General features: G+C 44.0%; 1 protein-coding gene across 1 annotated transcript in view; it reads left to right on the top strand.

The window, feature by feature from the left end:
- Positions 1–10,674, top strand: part of ALOX5AP (arachidonate 5-lipoxygenase activating protein) — a 28,532-nt gene extending 17,858 nt beyond the window's left edge. The window contains exons 4-5 of the mRNA XM_077745379.1: positions 3,019–3,100; positions 10,201–10,674. Coding sequence (XP_077601505.1) covers positions 3,019–3,100; positions 10,201–10,363 — 245 coding nt within the window. The 3' untranslated portion in view covers positions 10,364–10,674. The remainder of the gene's footprint in view (positions 1–3,018; positions 3,101–10,200) is intronic.
- The last annotated feature ends 9,547 nt before the right edge of the window (positions 10,675–20,221 follow it).

The raw sequence follows: 20,221 nt of genomic DNA, 5'->3' as shown, positions 1-20,221 counted from the left end.
TAAGAGACAGTGGCAGAGCACATAGCGCTGGGCGAGATGACCTAAAGGAAACAAGTGAATGGATAAATTACTGCCGTGAGTGAGACGTGCCATGAAGGAAAAGAATCAGGTGCAGGGACAGAGAGCAGAGGTGAGGGATGGCAGCAGAAACTCCTTCAGGGACACCATGTGGCCTCCTTCTGTGCTCCATAAGGCTGTCATTACTCACTATTTACTTACCACTATCTATCCCGAGTGAAATAAGAAACATGTCTGGCATAACTTGAAAAATCAAGTCAAATTATGCTTATACAAGGAGTTATGATTCTTTTTATGTCTTAGATGATACTTGATTTAGATGAATCTAGAGCTGTGTTAGCTAGATAAATACAAAGGGAGTTTGAAGGTGTTTCAGAGCCTCAGAACTGTGTGCCTTCTGCCAAAAAGATGTTGGCATTGCTAGGGGAGAAAAGTGTCAGTAAACCTTCTTCAATCATCGTCATTTCTTATGCTCTATAGCAAATTATTGAACTGTTTCATCAGAAGAAACCTCGGAGATCATTTTAGCTCAGAGTATTCACTTTAGAGAAGCAGGAGCCCCAGAGGGGCGAGTGGTTTGCTCAACCTCTAAATTTTCAAGTCCAGATTTGAACCCACTGTGCTCCTCCTGGGTCCAGGAGTTTGAGCACAGCCATTTTCCACTCCTGACTCTTGCGAGCTCATTTTCAGTGTAGCTCCTGTTAAAAGAGACTGGCTGGTAAGTTAGAGCAGAGCCATCCAGATGGAACAAACCAGGAAAAACGTTACTCAGGGCAGGTTGTGAATTGTGACAGTTTTGTGACCTTCAGATAATAGCATAAACCTCATACATGGTTTATTTTGTGTTTTGGTTTTCTTATCTGTCACATAACACTAATATTTTGGGATGATCTGGGGACTAACAGACTGGAGACAGTTGTTGTTTTTTTTTTAATGTTTTCTTTATTTTGAGAGACAGAGAGAGAGAGAGAGCACATGCATGAGCAGGGGAGAGGAGGGAGATAGAGGAAGATAGAGGGAATCCCAGGCAGGCTCCACACAGTCAGTGCAGAGCCCGATGTTGGGTTCTAACTCATGAACTGTGAGATCATGACCTAAGCTGAAATCAAGAGTCAAATGCTTAATCAAATGAGCCACTCAGAAGCCCTGGGAGACAATGGTGAGAACATTCATTGCTGGTGTAACCCTGGGCTGCTATTCACTCATCTTTCCTAAACCTCAGTTACCCCATTTGTAAAGCAGGAATAATTCCCAGGAGGATTAAGTGAGAGAATGTGCATAAAGCTCCTGACACAATGCATGGTATATATAAGTTGAACCATATAAAACCTCCGATGCCTGACCGTTTTAGGACCCACAAAAATGGCAGTTTCATATAGTTCAGCCTAACAATAGAAGCCCAGGAAGTGTGATTATTGATGGATGGTAATGGTGGTGGAAACATGGTTTTAAAATTATACAAACTTGGTTTCAAATGCCACCTTGTTATAAAATAAAATTCCACCAAATAAATTGAAGATCTAATTGGTTTCATTAAAGGATTCATGAATCCAGCATCTCATCAAACAAGCAAGAGGGGAGCTCAGAGGCACTGTACAAAATGGGAGGTTTTTATAGGAAGGAGGGGGAGGTAAGAAAGTTGTTAGCAAAAGAAAAGGAACATTCCAGACATGGCTGCTTTCCTTCAGAGGAGAGAGGAGGAGATCTTATTCTGCAGACCTCATCTTCCACACGTGGGAGAGGACCCATGTGACCGATGAGTGTATTGGCTCAGATCAGAAAATTCCTGACTACAGGTTAAGACTGCATTTCGGGGGGTGGGGGATTGAAATTGCTATTAGATTAGATATGAAGCATAGTTTGGGGGCTTGGCCTAAGTGATGCCATTGTGGCTCTGTGGTTTTCTTTTTAACAATCTTTTCTTTGGCTTCCTTGATTTTTATTAATTCACTTAACAAATAATTTTGAAAACCAGTATGTGCCAGGCACTATGCCAAGCACAGAGGTGCTGGCTAGCCAAAGATGTGTGTTCTCATGGGTCTTTTGATCCAGTAAGTGAATCTGGGCAAACTGACTTCTTGAGCCTAAATTTCTGCATCTACTCAATGGCGACAGTAATGCATTCGTTGCCAGGTGGCTGGGAGGCTTGGAGACCCAAGGACTCAAAGTGCCTGAGATATAAAAAGCACTCTGTCAATGCAATTAATTTGGCATTTGAATATTGCTGGGAGGTCTTCAAAGTGCGTTTATACCCATGCATCTGTATCACCCTCATGGTTATTCCTGAGCTACAATCAGCTCTTCGTCCAGATGTAGAATGAGTTAAGTATTAGCTCCTGACCATAATGGTCCTGGTGGGGTTGGGTTTTCTAACTCTCACCTTCAAGGTTCAGGACTCCTGCTGCTCACGGCTGTTCCTCATGGGACTAGAAGGCAGAGGGACTCTCCTTCCCTAGAGATCTTTTCTGAATTGACAGCAATCATTCAGAAAAGGTCGAGGGTTGCACTGCCTGGTGGCTGAGAGGGGAAGAGTATACTTTTAAGAGAGCCTACTTAGAGCTGGGCTTGGGGCTCAGGTCTGGTTCCCCACCCTGTGCCCTGGGTCACATCACACATGTGCGCACATGCACACACACACACACACACACACACACACACACACACACACCACCTATTCCCACCTGACAGTCTTACATAAGCTCCTTGACCCCTGAAATACTAGTCATGTGCAAGGATTCAGATCAGACGAAGGGCCCGAAAACACTTTGTAAACTGCACCACAATGCCCGTAGAAAGTAACATTACTATTATCAAGGTTCTAGGTTTCTACCAGCCCTGGGCCTCTGCTGAAGTTCACCTCCACCCCAGCTGCCAGTGCTTGAGGTTTCTGCTAGATTTTGTGACCAACATAGTTGTATAATGACCGTGTTTCTATTATGCTAACTTGGCACACTCTGGTGTCTGTGAAACTCACACGGGTGTTTCCCTTTCTCCACTTAGTTCCCGCCGCCTTTGCTGGACTGATGTACCTGTTCGTGAGACAAAAGTACTTCGTCGGCTACCTAGGGGAGAGAACTCAGAGGTAGGCCCCTGGGACTGTTCAAGAACCACGGTGTGAGCCACACTTTTTGAGCAAGAAGAGTGATTATTCATCACCATATTCTGCCCAAGATTTAAGGTTCTGGGGTGGTCACTTGGGGCCGGAGGGTGAAGGCTAATTAATATTCTTCCTCCTTTTCCCCTGAACTTGGTGGGTTTGGTAAATATAGCTGAGGGAACTTGAGTCGAGTGCCCAGTAACAACTCCCCCCACATGGCGTCAGTCCCACAAAGGATACTTTAATGCGGCACACTGCACATTCTTGCCACCCCACTCCCTCTACTCCCACCCTTCAGAGTCTGGGCCTTGAATGACTTTCTGTGTCTGGCTTCCCAAGGCCTCCGGTGAATGAAGCGTTTCATTGTTTGCCTAGAGAAATGAGAACTAAAGCTTGCACCTTGCGATCAGTTCTCTTGAGTAACAGATCTTCCAGGGACCAGCAGGAAGAACGTTGCAAAAATAGGATGCAAGAACACGCAGAGGATGGAGTCCTTGAATAGAGTCCCCATTGCATTGCTTATAGATGCTGCCAGAAGGAAATCCCCAGACGGAAAGCCCCAGCTATAACTGTGGCTACAACCGGATTGGGAAATCCGGATTTCCATAAAATAAATGAGGATACTTACAGAAGACATGTTCGAGTTATAGTCTGCCACCTGTTCCTTAGAATTCTTTTTTAGAATTTTTTTAGTTTTTTTTTTAGTTTTTGAGAGAAAGCAAGCAGTGGAGGGGCAGAGAGAGAGGGAGAGAGAGAGAATCTGAAGCAGGCTCTGCATAGTCAGCACAGAGCCTGATGGGGGGCTTTAACTTATGAAGCATTGAGATCATGACCTGAGCCACAATCAAGAGCTGGACAGTTAACCGACTGAGCCACGAAGGCACCCCCAGTTCCTTAGAATTCTTTATGTGCCAGGAGGGCTCCAGGAGCCAGGCATGTGTTCTGGAAGGCTGCTGCCCGAGTGCTGATCCCAGTCTTCCATTCCATTTTTCTCCCTTGTCTAGTTTCACGCCCCTCCCTGTGTCTTACAATAGCACCCTCCTCTTGTGGTTAATGAATTCTCCATTTGGATAACAACCTGCAGGGTTGACAAAGGCATTGACATCCTCGAAGGTCGGCAGGTGACAGCATTATATAAGTTTGGGAACCATGGGAGTCTGTGGAACTAAATGGCTCAGGGTTGGGGGTTGATGGCAAGCTGCAGCCGGGAAAAGAATGACTCTTCTTTCAGTGATTCTTTCCTGTGCTGGTCTTCTGTTCATTCCTCTCTAGTAGGGTTCTTATTTACCCTTGAAAACCACAATTCCATTATCTCTCTTACCCTTATCAACACTGTCATAAATGATATTCTTTATTCTCTTCCACCATGGAGAACCTCTATTCTGCCTTTCCCCAGGAAATCACCTGTTGTCAAGAGGTGAGGAATGGTGGCATGTCTTTCAGTGAAATAAGGGGTTTCTGATCTCTTGGGTGCCTCCTGCATCCCTGTCTTCCTCCAGAGTCTCAGGGGTCTGGCCCAGTCACTGTTCTCGTCTGTCACCACTCATGTGAGATCTTACAGTTGCTTTGATTCCAAGACAGTCTGTGGAGAATGACAAAATTTGTTGATCTGCCCACAGGCTCTTTTCATTGTAAAGGTCACTGTTAGGGAATGAGCCGAGGTGACAAAAACTAATAAGATATAGACTTAAAATCTTAAAAATACTGGATAGACTTCCCTGGACCTCATTGAAATGCAGTTTGCCTAACCTCTTAAATCCTGGTCTGGTCTCCCTGTGAGACCCCAGCAGCCCCTTTACCACTGTCCGTGGTGCTTTTAGAGCCTTCTCACCTCTCCTGCACCACAGCTTTCATTACTAATCCATCATGGCACTCCTTCCTGCTGAGACCAAACGTGGCCTCACAATGCTTCTGAACACAGAGTTCGGAGCTACTGTCATCAGGAGAAATGATATATACAGAATGAAATGTCTAATCCTAATTTAGACCAACATACATTTTGGGGTAGATGCAAGTCTGAGAGCCTCTATGGCTAGGTCCAAGAGGATTTTCAATTCTGCCTTCTAGAAACTATGTGCTAACACCATCCTCCACTGTGGATCCCCTCTTTCGGGCACCCACTTCCATCCCTGGCCTGTGTCACACTCGGACTCTGCAGATGCTCTAATGTCTTCAGGATCTGCTTTAGTTATTGGGTTCACCAATAGAGGAAGATTCTGCTCAGGGAGACCCTTCCAGGAATTTCTCCCTTGAGCTGTCAATCATCTTTGCTCCCTACTCCCCCAGAAGTTACTTTGGCCCTATCCACTTCAGAAGTTCTCATGTCATTTTGGGTACAGTGGGTAGGCATGACGTTCCTTTGTATATTCCCCCCCGACCCAAAGCTTCTTCCTTCTGGGATTTTGGAGACCCCACTTTGTCCCTCCTAGAAACTCATTAGTCTTATTCTCAGCCCTACATCCTAGTCCCTGACCCTTTCCTCCCTGTTTAATTAGGTAGTTTGTAGCATCTCAAACCACATGCAAGTAAGAATAAATTTTAGGGGCACCTGGGTAGCTCAGTAGGGTAAGCATCTGACTCTTGATTTCAGCTCAAGTCTCAGATCTCAGATCTCAGGGCCGTGAGATCAAGCTTGGTGTCAGGTTCTTTCTTGACAGCACGGGGCCTGCTAGAGATTCTCTCTCTCTGCCCTCCCTGCTCACTCTTTCACTCTAAAAAAAAATGAATTTTAGTTTCTTCCCCTCTCATTCTAAGCTACTATCAGGGCCCAAACTCAGTGGCAGTTGGCATTATATTACAAGACTACTTGCCTTTTATCATTTACCTTTACTTTACTTTTTTAAAATGTTTATTTATTTTTGAAAGACAGAGAGAGAGAGAGCATGAGCAAGGGAAGGACGGAGAGACATAGAATCTGAAGCAGGTCCCAGGCTCTGAGCTGTCAGCACAGAGCCCAACATGGGGCTCAAAGCCACAAACTACAAGATCATGACCTAAGCCAAAACCAAGGGACAGAGGCTTAACAGACTGAGCCACCCAGGTGCTCCCCTACCTTTACTTGACTTTTATCGTCTACCTTTCCTAGCTGGTACCAAACTTCTCTCTCTTCTCATCCCCCAGAGCCCTGTTTCTTTTTGGGGATCCCACTAAATTGGTCTGTGTGATTTGAAGTTCTTAACCCAGTGGTGGACAGACAAAGATAACCTTTACTGATTGCTCATTCACTCCCCATTCACTCAGCATCCACTCAGAAAATATTTCCTGACCTCCTGTCTCCAGTGAGGTAAGAGCCAGTTTGCTGAGATGATAATAAACATGACAGAACTCTTGTCCTCAAAAAGACCCGGGGTCTGCTAGAGTCAGGAGCAGGACCAAAAATACTAAACTCGTAGACACAATTATGCGCACAATTTTCAAAAGTGCTGATCCCTCACAATCACTTTCCCCTTTAGTGTCAATATTTTAGAATCGCTTCCTCCCCAACCCCAATCCAAATGTGGACTATGGGGTTACTTCACCAGAATTAGAGAATGAATGTGCTTTCTGGGAACCCCCGGGTGAGTATATGGGTATCAAGGCTGGTATTTCTAAAGTGAAACCCACCACCCAACAACCAACTGCACCAGAATTGTCTGGGGGTGCTTGTTAAAAATATAGATTCCTGGTCCCACCCTGAATTATGGATTCAGAATCTCTAGGGTAGTCTGGGAATATACATTTTAACAACTTCTACACACAATGTGGGAATAACTGAAGGTGATTTGTGCCTCTTTTCTTTTCTTTTTTTTTTTAGTTTTATTTTTTGTTTAATGTTTATTTATTTTTGAGACAGAGCCAGAGCACGAGCTGGGGAGGGGCAGACAGAGAGGGAGACACAGAATCTGAAACAGGCTCCAGGACAGCAAGATCATGACCTGAGCCGAAGTCGGACACTCAACTGACGGAGCCACCCACGCGTCCCATGTGCCTCTTTTTAAAGAATGATTCATTTGACAAAACTTTCTGGAGGGCCTGATTTATGGAGATATGTGGGTGAATGAAGAAACAATATATGGTTCTCATGGGCCTTACAATTTTTATTCCCTTTAGAAGTTACTGGGTTTAAAGTGACATTTCCTTACTGAAAAGAACAGAATTTGAACGCCAGATGGGATCATAAAGTTTTCTTTTTTCCACCCACATTTTGATTATATTTTTGTGTGAGGCAGCGGAGGGTCAGCGACTTGCCCAAGGTCACACAGCCCTGAGCTGGGGCTGGAGCTCAGGCCTCAGCTATCTCACACCACACCTCCCCTTCCTTGAAGTGTTAGGCACATTCGAGATGGGAATTGTCTGTCATAATGCCTCTTGTATATTTTCACATAGGTTTTATGCTGTGTATGTAAGATAGGGGGATACATTTCTTCCAAAACTAACAATACAATCCTAGTCTCCAAAACCCAAAGGAGCCTTCAGTAAGGTAGAAGAGCAGGACTCTGGCCTCCCATGGACAGGTTTGAATTCCCACTCTGCCTCTTCCTGGCTGTGTGACTTCAGGCACATCATTCCACCTGTCTCTTCTCAGTTTCCCCACCTGGAAAACAGGTTATCAATACCTCACATCTGAGGATTAAATGAAGTCACAGATATAATATGCCTGGTCCCTCTGATGCTTCCTTTAATTCTGACCTTCCCCACCCCATGTAGAGAGAACTCTGTATTAACTTTCAGAGACAATAATGGAGATGCCTTGAGTCTCAGTCTAATTACGAAGCGTGTGCCCCATGGGACTCCTGTCCCTTCCTCCTACACTCTTCGTGGAGCTTCCTGAGCCTGCGCACACCGCTCCCACCACATGCCACACCATGCCCACCACCAGTCTTGACAGATTTCAAAATGAGGCTAAGGAAGTGCCCGAGGTGCAGACCCCCATTCACACTTAGTCCTGCAGGTGGTGGGCATGTGCTGAACTCCTGCCTTCCACACCCTTTGCGTGGTACGGAAAGAGTTAAGGCACCACACAGCCATCTCCCTGGGGGCAGTATGCCTTGAGACCTTTGAAAAATGCTGCCCAAAGTCAAGAACACCACGATTTCAGCAGCAGGCACTGCCATTTCATCCTTCACCACAGATTTATCTCAGGCGCGTTCTGAAACAGCTTTGCAAATCACTTTTTCTTGTTTCTGTAATGAGCATATGGTGGCCTCATTCGTGTGATAAATCTGAGGCACCACAATGTTTGACTTTTCACAATTTAATTTCTCTGAACCCTCTATTCTCTGACTAAAAAATAGCCCTCACTTAGATTCTGTTACTTCCTTATCAGCATTAGCAGGTAACTGTCTGTATTTGTCTATCAGAGACACTATAATCAAGTACTGCAGACAATGTGGCTCACACAACAGAGACTGATGGTTTCACAGCTCCGGAGCTTAAGAATCTGAGATGAAGGTGTTGGTTGCCTGTGTTTTTCTGAGGCCTCCCTCCTTGGTTCATAGGTGACCATCTTTTCCCTGTGTCTTCCTTCTGCCTGTGTCCATGTCCAAATCTTCTCTTCTTAAAAGGACACCAGTCCCATTGAGCCAGTATCCACCCTGCTGATTATGTTTACTTTAATTACCTCTATAAAGATTTTGTCTCTAAAGACAGCCATGTCCTGAGGAATTGGGCTAGGACTTCGACATATGAATTTGGGGGACACAATTCAGCCCATAATGCTCTCTTTAGAGAGCATATTTTTTTCCCCAATAAAGAGATAGGATGTCTCACTTCATGAGCAAGACTGTGAACAGAGAAACAAGGAGAGAAGAGTGCAGCTGGTCAAGGAGCAGGGGCTGTGTCAGCTGGTCATGTTTCTCAAATGTTAATGGCATGTGAATCACGGAGGGACTTGCCGAAATGCAGATCCTGATCCAGTAAATCCGGGGAGGGACTTGCAATTCTGCATTTCTTAACAAGCCCCTCGTGGATGCTGCTGCTGCTGGTCCATGGCCCACACTTTGAGTAGCAAGGAAATAGTTTAATTGCTGGACGTTTTTCTTGACACAGGAAAGCTAGGAGTTACATGAGGAACCTCTGGGGTCCATTTCAAAAAGATGTAATAGCTAATGTTGAACCTGGGGATGCCAAAATCTGCCCTCTCTTGATTATGTCAAAAAACATGACTCTCAGCAGCACTGTTCAGCTGATTGGCTGTTCTCATTGAGCAGTCTTGATTGCCAAAGGGTCCCCTCAGTGGGGTCATTACTTACAGCCTTAACGAGCCATTTGGCTGGACTTTCCAAATGCACTAGTGCTACCCAGGTGGACCCAGACACCGTGGTCACAGAAAGATCGTGCAGAGGGAAGGAAGGGCAGCCGCTGTGTATAGTTAAGCAGTCACATATCCCTGGGGAGGTGCTTCCGGATCCCCAGCTGATGATTTGCCTAAGCAGCATAGGATTTAGAGCCTTTGAGAGAAGAATATGAATGTACTAAAACATCTCTCCCCCTCCTCCATCCACTTAAAATGTAAGAACCTGTCTTCCACTGCTACAGGTGCAAACTTTCATTAGTGTGAACACAACTTATTCCCAAGCAGCCTCAGGAGAAGACACTGAACCCTTGGATCATGAAGCACCTTTTAGACTCCAGTAGCTTTATTGGTTCATGAAACCTGGCCCTCTCTCGGAGAGGTACTTCAGTCCTGTGTTAGATGCAGCTGCCAGCATAGCTTCACAGGCACTCCTGGAGCAGAGTGGCTGCAGAAAGGGTCTGGAAGAGTCACCGGGGTTCCTAACCCTGGGTCAGAATGCCTGATGACCCACGAAACCCACCACCTTCATACCGTCAGGGAACTGGAGTTCAGAAAGAAACCGGGAGAATTCAGAGAAACTGTATAGTTGAGCCCTACGATGATGGGGTTTGGGGTCTATGCTCTCATAGCTTGGTTTTGAAATATGTTCAGTGACTAATAACAGCGGAGACCCTTCCATTCTTCATATGAAGTAAATGGAGCATTCCTGAGTAAAAGGAACTATGACTGAAACCCCTTGTATCTCAAAGTGATGACATTCTTTGCTAAATCGACCTCATTTGCCACTTCTACTTTTTTCTGTCTTATCCAGCACACCAGGCTACATATTTGGGAAGCGAATCATACTGTTCCTGTTCCTCATGTCCCTTGCTGGCATCTTCAACTATTACCTCATCCTCTTTTTCGGAAGTGACTTCGAAAACTACATAAAGACCATAACCACCACCATCTCCCCTCTACTCCTCATCCCCTGACTCTCTGCTGAGTACAGGGTCAGCGCTCTCATCTGATCAATACCTAAAGTCATCATTACTCAGCCCTTGAAAAGATACAGCTCCTCTTCAGACCGTGGTAAATCTAATGACCATCTGGGCTCCACAGCTTAAATTAACCTTGCTTTCCCTGGAAGAAAATAACTTTGTGTCTGCTCCCTGCCTTGAGAATGGCAGTGGCCCCGTATCTCTTATTCAGACCTGTTCTGTATGTTTCTTGAGTCATCCCACTTTCTGAAGATGTTTTGTGACCATTTATGTTTTCCTAAAATAAAACACCGAGACAGGTTTCAGGCTGGTGGTTGAGTTTTTTGTGGGGTTATTGCTACATTTGAACAACTCATCTCATTTCTTCAACCTCGAAGATGATAATAGAAAATATACTATCCTTACACACATGTGCCTGGAAGGGCATTCACTAAAATGTCAAGTAGGATTATCTTGGGCTAAAGAGATTTGGGGGTAAGTTTTACTCTATTTATATTTTCATGTATTATTTGAAGTTTCTTGATGACCAAATAAATATCACTCAACAAAGAACCAGAAGAGACACAGCAGAAACATGGCCCTTTCTGGGAAGCCTTTCCTAACTCTAGGTCTGTCTGGTGTTGCCTTCTGAACTCCCACAGCACCCTCTGAACATCTCAACCACAGCAAATCCATATTACAATGGAAAGATGTTTATGAGCATGTGTTGCCTTTCCCCACTAAATCATTAGCTCTTGAATATCCCTGATGTCCCATTTATTTTGTTTTTCCTGTGCCAAGCTCGGAGACTGTCACATCGCAGGCATCCTGCCTCAAGCTATTTTGGAACTCAGACAGATGTCCTGTAAAGTGATATATTGTAGGGGACAGGTGGGGTGAGTTTTATGAGATTAAGACATGTTTACTTTCAGTGTTTTAATGGGGTTAATTGTGGAGACATGTCAAAACAAAAACAAAGCTAAAAAGCTCCCACACTATCCTTCCTATTGACAGACAGACTTCCTTAAGGATCTTTTGTGGACTTCCTTAAGAATCCTCCACACATCTCATGAGGATTAGGTTGGTATCTTTATGTGCTAGCATCATGCCCAGCACCTATCATATAGTTTCTGCTTAAAATGTGCTGTTGGGCTCCTGGGTGGCTCAATCAGTTGAGCGTCAGGTCATGATCTTGTGGTTCGTGAATTTGAGCCCCATATTGGGTTCGTTGCTGTCAGCACAGGGGCCTGCTTCAGATCCTCTGTACTCTCTCTCTCTGCCCCTCCGTTGCTTGCATGCTCTCTGTCAGAAATAAATGAATATTTAATATAAAATAAAATAAAATAAAATAAAATAAAATAAAATGGGCTGTATCTCAGTGTCAGAGCCTAGGTTAATGTCAGGGCCATTGTGGGGGCCCCCAATTATCAGTTGAACAAATCAATAAATGCATGGATGAGTTTATAAATCACTGGCTGGCAATAGTTAATAAAATATATCTGTAGAGCCATTTCCCATATTGAGGATGGATGCATGGTGGTCCAACCATCACACACACGGTGTCCCTTGTCACACTTGAGAAGATAGCTGAGTGTGGTCAAGAGTTCGGGACTCCCGACAGAGAGAAGCCAGTTCCCACAGGAGAGGCAACCCATGAGGATTGAACTCCCAGTTGAGGTGAGCAGCAATTGATGAGTCCTTGTCACCCCCAGCTGAGTCTCATGTTGGTCACAATCTTAGGAAGAATGAGACAAATCCAGGGGCCAACCTCTCCTGCGTTTCCTCAAAGTTGCCTGCTTGGGGAGTGGAGTGAGTGGAAAATGGACTCTGGTCTGTGTGATGTTTGGATCGATGTGCTTCATGTGTGATGCTCAAGGTAAGCAGATTTCTCAGTTCACAGGAAAACCCCCGTGTGGACATGATTTCCTGGGCCTTCTGATGGTCCCCCCATGTGGACATGATTTCCTGGGCCTTCTGATGGTCAGACTAACGCCCCACTTGGGGTTTCTTGCCAGACACCAACGAGCAGAAGCTTCTTGGTTCCAATCACTTAAGTAGAGTTGCTTCTGCTCTTAGCTCTCTGGAGAGAGCAGGACTCAAACGTCCTAGTGGGCATCAGAAAGGAAAGGTCTTTGCAAACTGTGAGGTGGAAGTGGCTTCAAAGACTACCTCAGCCTGGGCTTGGGACAGAGGGCAGTCATCATAGTTTGCCTGGGACTAAGAGATTTCATGGGAGGAGAGGCTTTCGGTTGGAAGACTGGGACAGTCCTGGGAAAACCAAGATGAGCTGGTGGCTCTAAAGGTGAGCTAGGCCAGAATATGCCTGGGGACATCTGATCTCCCAGAGGCCATACTGTCCCAACTGACTGTGAGACCCCCGGAGTGCAAAGACAGGAAATGATGTAATGACCCATTTGAGGCTCTGCTGACTCTGGCCTTGGTGGAGAGTCCACGACTGAGGGCACTAAGGGTTGAGGTAGAGGTAGAGCAGGTCTCACTGCCTAGTGGTCAGACTCTGTCTTCAAAGTCCTAGACCTGGGCTCAATCCTTTCCCTCTCACCCCCTCCATTCTGTGACTTCTCCCTAAGCCTCAAGTTTTGCATTAATTAAACTGGGATAATGATAGAGTCAAATTTATGGGGTTGCTATAAAGAATAATGAGATAAAGCAATTGAAAAATTTTAGCATATACTAAGTGCTGAATATTATCATCTAGTGTTGCTATATTTATTATATTTATTATCATTACCTATTGTATTCATTTTCTACTGCTGCATAAGAAGCTCCCACAAAGTTAGTTGATTATAACTCCATACATTGCCACCTCACAGTTTTCTTGGGTCAGAGGTCATCGTGCTTGAGCTGGGTCCTCTGTTCAGGGTCTCAGCAGGCCATAATCAACATGTCGGCCTAGATGCAATGTCTGCTGAGGCTCAGCGTTCTCTTCCAGGCTCACTGGTTGTAGGCAGAACTCAGTTCTTTGCAATTCCAAGAGAAAGGCCCTCAGCTCCTGGTAGCCCCTTCCCTGACGCATGGGCTTCTCCACAACATGGCATTTTATTTCTTTAATAAGGCTAACAGGAGAGCCACATTGGTGCCTTTTTCCTTTCTGACCTGTAGACCCACTTTTATAGTGTTCTCCTGATTAGGCCAGGCCCACCCAGGTCAAGCTCTTAACTTGACAACTTAAAAATCAAGCTCTTAACTTGATTAACTTAAAATCAACTGGTTTAGCACCATAATGACATTGCAAAATCCTTTCACTTTCCCCTTATAATGTAACTTAGTGAAATTATAATCCAGGCTCTGCTCACACTCAAGGCAAGGGGCAGATTATACAGAATTGTGGGTCTTTTTAGGATTCTGACTACCCACCTTATCTTCCAGTCTCAGAGGAGCCAAAGGGAGCTGGATGGATGGTGAGATTGTGAGTCTTCTGTGCAGAAGCAGGGTGAAGTGTGTGTGTCTGCGTGCATGCGCGTGCACATGTGAACACATGAGAATTCTATTAGAGAGTCTGGGGTCCCTCCCAACTCCTTGGGAGCTGGGAAGCTTCATTCATTACCTTTTATCCTCTGTGGGAAATAGTACAGTGATAGAACAGATGAAGCTGAGACAAATAGTAAGTGAACTCCACCCTCCCCTTCCATTTAGACTAAAATACCCTATTTTCATGATAAGAATGTCCCTGCTGTGCAACTGGACTTTTATATTCCCTCTCCACCTATGCCTTATCCTTGTCAGTCAATGTCCCACTCATCACTCAGTTGTTCAGGCCCTAAAGGGAGACACTGTCCCTCAGTCCTTCCTTGTATTCCTTCCCCACCATCGATCCCTTACCAAATTCTACCAGCTCTATGCAAAACACATCCCCCTGGCTGTCCTTGTTGTCTGAGCTGATGTTATATCTCTCCTGAATCATTTCCACAGCCACATCCATTGGGTATTATGTCACATGCCCTTGCTAAACCTGCCAGGGGATTTTCATTGCTCTTGGGACAAATCCCAAGTGCCTTGATGTGCCCTTGCAGAGACTGTGTGGTTGGTGGCTGTGTTCCTCTTTGAGCTGCCCCCCTTGGCTCCCTCAGCATCAGCCCCACTGGCCCTCCTGCTGCTGGCTCTAATGCAGGGTCCTCCCCCAGGTGCTCTGAGGCTTCCTCCCTCCTTGTAGAGTCTTCCAGTGGTCACCTCCTCACAGACCCCTCCAAGACCAGTGCACCGAGTCTACATAGCACAATCCTTCCTCTGCCCTGCCCCCCAACCGTTTCCTATCCTTCCCTTACTTCTTCTTTTCTGTCACCTGAAATTAGATCACTTATTTAGTCCTCTACTTACTCATTGTCTGTCTCCTGCACCAGGATATAAGGTTCCAAAGGGCAGGGATTTGGCTGTATTGCTCATGCCTCTGTCTCCATGGCCTAGAACAGTGTGAGACAGATAATCAGTGTTCCAGACATACTGAATGAGTCGCTTGAAGAATAGACTGGGTTGTATGATTGTGTCTAGTGGCTTATGTGACTGTGAGGTAGGTTATAGTGGTGACGGCTAAAGAGCTGTGAGCAAATTCGGGACAGAGAGCCTCGCAGATGGTCTTAAATTTGAGTAAGCAAAACTCCAGCTATGAAACCCATTAGAAAATAGAGACCCCTAAATGCCACCCCCAGAGATATGATCTGATACGTTAGGGATTGGGCTCAGGTATTCACATTCTTTATAAGATTCTCTGGATTTTCTTGATGTAGCTAGTTGAAGACCACTCTTCCAGAAGCTTTTTGCTCTATAGCTGTACCACCCAATATGGTGGCTACTAGCCCTTAAAATATGTCTCCTCTAAACTGAGATATACTGTAAATGTAAGGTGCATATCAGATTTCAAAGATTTAATGTTAAAAATATAGAATATCTCATTCATAATGTTTTTGTATGGATTACAAGTTGCAACGATACTCTTGTGGATATAGGTGTTAAATAAAATGTATTATTAGAAATAATTTCACCTGTTTCTTTGTACTTTTCTTAATCTGACTACTAGAAATTTTAAATTACACATTCAGCTCGCATTATATTTCTATTGATCTAAAAGGTCTATGGGAGCCAGCAAGCCTCACAGCTGAAATAAGTGCTGGATGTCACCCTGAGCACTTACTTATCTTCAGGTATGATTTCTTGCAGACAATACTGAAAAATGTGCCGATGAGAGTTACCATAGGAAGCAAACTGGTCCTATCTAAATCTGGAAACAGTTCTTTGAAGCTTGTTACCATATGATCACGAGAGTGTTTCATTAAGTATTTCTGATCACAGATGTGGCACATTATTAAAATATCATTTTTACAGTCACCCTAGAGGCGAGGGTTATCTGAATATGGAGAGAGAAACAGCTTGTGGAACTGTTGCATAAATGAAATTACTAGAAAGCAGTGCACTCGATTGCATATTGGCTTGGGGGCTTATTCGTATTAAAATGTTTAGATAGCAGTTTCTGTTCATTTTCTGCAGAATTGCTCTCCAAATTAAAAATTTGGCCTGGCACACCAATAGACCAGAGTCCCAGGAGAAGTTTATCCTCCTTTTCTTCTTGTTATCCTTGCCTAAGCACTTAGATACTGCGCTGATAAGGAGTACAGAATGTCTGTATGGAGCATATGCACTTGAATTTCCTGCGGCCCTGCAAATGGGTGCACTCATACTTGCCTAAAAGAGGTCAGCACAGGCTTCAAGAATATCAGAAGGTCTATCTATAGGAAAGCAAGCACTGTGTCTCTCTTCCGATAATTTTTAGAAACAATTTTTAACGGAAATTGACCTTCATATTTGAAGAGTGTTGCAAAAATGAACTTGCTATTAATAGCCTAGAAGCCACTGCATAAACAAAATGAATTATAAGCCTTCTCAGAATTCAAACTAATAAATGACTACTCAGCCAATGAACAAGACAATAAAAGTTGGAACATTTGGTGCAGGATGACTTCCTTCCCTACCTATACGTTTGCACCCTCGACGTCAATACTATGGCAACTAGAACATGGTCACAGCAACTGTCTGGAAATGTCTATTCTCACCTGGAGCCCAAGAGCCACGCCCACTGGGCACACAACCTTGCTCTGTCACCTCAATTATATTTAAACTTACCAGTGCATCAGCTGGTATGAAAAGAGTGCTAGCTGATGTGATTGATCATGAAGTAGGATGATTCTTGTAACTTCTGTCAGCAAAAGGCCTTACTGCGGTGGGGTGGAGGAGCTGGGGAAAGTGTGTGTGTGTACGCATGTGTGCGTGTGTGTGTGTGTGTGTGTGTGTTTAGTTCATGCCTACCAAGAGGACAAAACCCACAAGAGCATTTTGTGATTCAGCTGACACATCCTTTCTCTCTCTTTTAATCACCTAGGTTATTGAGGACCACAGAAAACAGCTAATGCCTGAAACTCCTCTCATCATAACCCTTTCTTTCAAAGCCCTTCCTTTCCTGAGTTTGCTACCTTCATTCTTCCCTATGCTGAGGCTGTTATCGAGGAATTAAGTGAGGGAGGCCAGGCAGAGAAAGGGTGTGGATCGCCAGAAAGTCAAGAGTTGCATGGATACTCTTCTAGAATGTTCCACATTACTTTAGGGAGGGATTCTTAACTAGTCTGTTACTATGAAACAAGTCAAATAAATCTCTGACCTTGATAAAATGCTAAAAAATTAGTTTAAAAGGAAGCCATTACTTACTACTTTTATTACTTTTTTTTTTTTAAGTTTACTTATTTATTTTAAGAGAGAAAGCAAGCACAAGCTGTGGAGGGGAAGAGAGGGAGAAGTAGAGAATCCCAGACTGACTCTGCACTGTCAGCTCAGAGACCGACTCAGAACTCAAACTCACAAGCTGAGGGATCATGACCTGAGCTGAAATCAAGAGTCCAATGCTTAACCTACTGAGCCACCCAGGTGCCCCTCTGTTGCATTTTAAAGCATTTTAAAGCATCACATCAGAAAAGCTCCTACCACTGAGAGATATATGCAAAATGGATATGGCTTTTCATATAAAACACAAGCCTTGAAAGTAATATCTCCCACTATGTACTTGAATCAACCTTCCCTGTAACTTGGAGATACTGGTGAGAAGATATGAAAGATGCTGGACTGTGAGCAGCAGGATCAATAGGAGATAATGAGTAAACCATTTTGATTGGAGTGCAAGATTGCCTAAAAGGAATGTCCATGGGTTAGGTGGTGGACTCTTCAGTGTCTATGGGATTAGGATGCTGTCAGTAGAGGGTTGTTGAAAGCGGTTTTTGTTTTGTTTTTAGGAGAATGATGACTTGTGCAAAGCATGATTTTAATAGAATAATCTGGCAGTTTTACTGAAGATAATTGAGGAACGGAAATAGCTAGATGGAGGAGGAGGAACAAGCTGGAGATGATTGGAAGGTAACAATTTCAATGGTTTAAATGCAAGATGGTGCCTGGACTAAGATGGTCGCGGGGCATATGGAGAAGAGAGTGGAAGATAGAACATTATGAATAAATAATGAAGAGGGAGCATGGTTGGTTCCAAGGAAACAAGGAAAGAAGGAAAGTAAAAGAGAATCCTGGGTGTTGAGTCTGGGTGAGAAGAGAATCAGTATGCAATTAAATTCCTAGAGTGCCCCTACCATATCCCAGGCCTAGGGCTCAGTGCTGGGCATTGGCAGTGACAAAGAGAGACAAGATTGCCCTTGAGGAACGTTTATTCTAATGGGACAGTAAGCAGTCAGAGAGGTACAAGAATCACTAGAGCAACAGAGGTTATAAATGCATAAGAGTGGGCAGTTTCAACTTACAGTTCTGTGTAAATCACCCAGAAAAATGAGATTCAAAGGACACTGAAAAGCCACTTATAATTAGGAGAAATAAGAGTCACTATGGGGCACCTGGGTAGCTCAGTCGGTTAAGCGTCTGACTTCAGCTCAGGTCATGATCTCACGGTTTGTGGGTTCGAGCTCCGCGTTGAGCTCTGTGCTGACAGCTCAGAGCCTGAAGCCTGTTTCAGATTCTGTGTCTCCCTCTCTCTCTGCCCCTCCCCCGCTCATGCTGTATGTCTCTCTGTCTCAAAAATAAAAATAAACTATAAAAAAATTTTTTTTTAAAAGAATCACTAAACACTTAATAATAGCCATGGCAGTGCTTTTATTACTTTCTCATTGTGTGTCAGGTACTGTACTATGTGCTCTGTAGGCCTTTTCTTATTCAATCCTTTAATAACCCACAGGTGAGGACCTTCGCCCAAGGTCAAAGAGCTGCCAGGAAGCATATCCCGGATCCAAATACAAATCTATCTTTTATTTATTTATTTATTTACTTATTTATTTATTTATTTATATTTGAGAGAGAGAGAATCTTCAGTAGGTTCCTTATTCAACACAGAGCCCAACGTGGGTCTCAATCCCACTACCCTGGGATCGTGAGTCTGGTACTCAACTGACAGCTATCTAGGTGCTCCAAGTCTATCTCTTTTTAAAGTTATTGTGAACTTACCTTATCCAAAAGGTCCAACCAAAACTTGTGGGTAATTTGAGGGCATGTAATGGCATTGGGACATTTAAGGAGGGTAAGAGTTAGCTCTGTCCTAACCTTGTGTCTTGTTATTAAGAAAGCAATTCTCAGACCAAATCTGGCCACAAAGATAGATCTTTTATTAAACAAACATTCCTTTAGAAAGCAGGCCCAGGACTATTCATATAACTGTGAGCTTAGGGATTCTGCCTCTTGTCTAAAAGCTTCCCTTGAGTCAGACGCAACAACATTCAGTGTCATCCCTTAGGGACATGGCCTCAGGCCTCATTGGGTTCCTACAGCCCATTCACACATGTGCTGGGGAGCACCTGCCCAATATTGACCCAGTCCTCAAAAATTGACTACGTTTAATTTTAACATTGAGAACCTATTTCTGACATTCATCACCTAGACCAGCAAGCCTCTCATTTCACCAATAGAAACTTACTTCTGATAGGGGTGCCTGGGCAGCTCAGTTGGGCATCTAGTTTTGACTTAGATCATGATCTCATGGTTCATGAATTTGAGCCCCACATTGGGCTCTCTGCTCTCATCACAGAGCCCTCTTTGTGTCCTTTTTGCTCCTCTCTCTCTTGTGCTCTCTCTCAAAAATAAGGACTTAAAGAAACTCACTTCTGATACTCACTATCCTAATTTTTAAAGCTTCAGGTGGTGCTTGAGATCAGAAGAACTGATATCTTTTTGATGTAATACTAGCTGACCACCCTTGGAGGCTGAATTTCTCTCTTGCCCCTGAATTTCCAAGGGCTACTAAATGCCCGTAGAGTTGAGACGTCCAGCAATACAAACTCATGTTCTCATGCTCAATGTCCAACTATTTTAAAGTAAATTATGAACATTTTAAAGTAAACAAATACTTTTAACTGTTATTCCATAATATCTTTGATATGGATTTTTAAAAATCCTATCAATAAACTATAAAGTACCTATATTGTTCTTTTTGACCAGGAAATCTTAACCTCATGGCCCAGGCATGAAAATAACCAGTTTTCATGATGGGCAAGGCACTGTGCCAAGGGCTTCAGATATATCTAATCATTTAACCTTCAGAACAAACCAGTGAGGTAGGTGTCATTATTCCACACCCATTTAACAAAGGGGGAAAGTGAAAGTGAACCTTAAAGAGAACAAGTCATTTGACCCAGATCAGACAGCTTGAAGCTAATGGATATGGGATTCAGGTCTGGACCTTGGACGTGGGGAAGCTCAAAAACCCTGAAATTATCATCAGGAATGTGCATGTGTGAGCGTCCATATCATTCATGATGTTTCTGGGGATGCAGGGTGGGAAGAGCTGTGGTAAGTTTCTATGACTTTCATTGGATTCTTGAAGACTTT

The sequence above is a fragment of the Crocuta crocuta genome, unplaced genomic scaffold (genome assembly GCF_008692635.1).
Source record: "Crocuta crocuta isolate KB4526 unplaced genomic scaffold, BGI_CrCroc_1.0 scaffold258, whole genome shotgun sequence".
NCBI classification, from domain to species: domain Eukaryota; kingdom Metazoa; phylum Chordata; class Mammalia; order Carnivora; family Hyaenidae; genus Crocuta; species Crocuta crocuta.
This window is presented reverse-complemented; position numbering and strand designations above follow the sequence as displayed.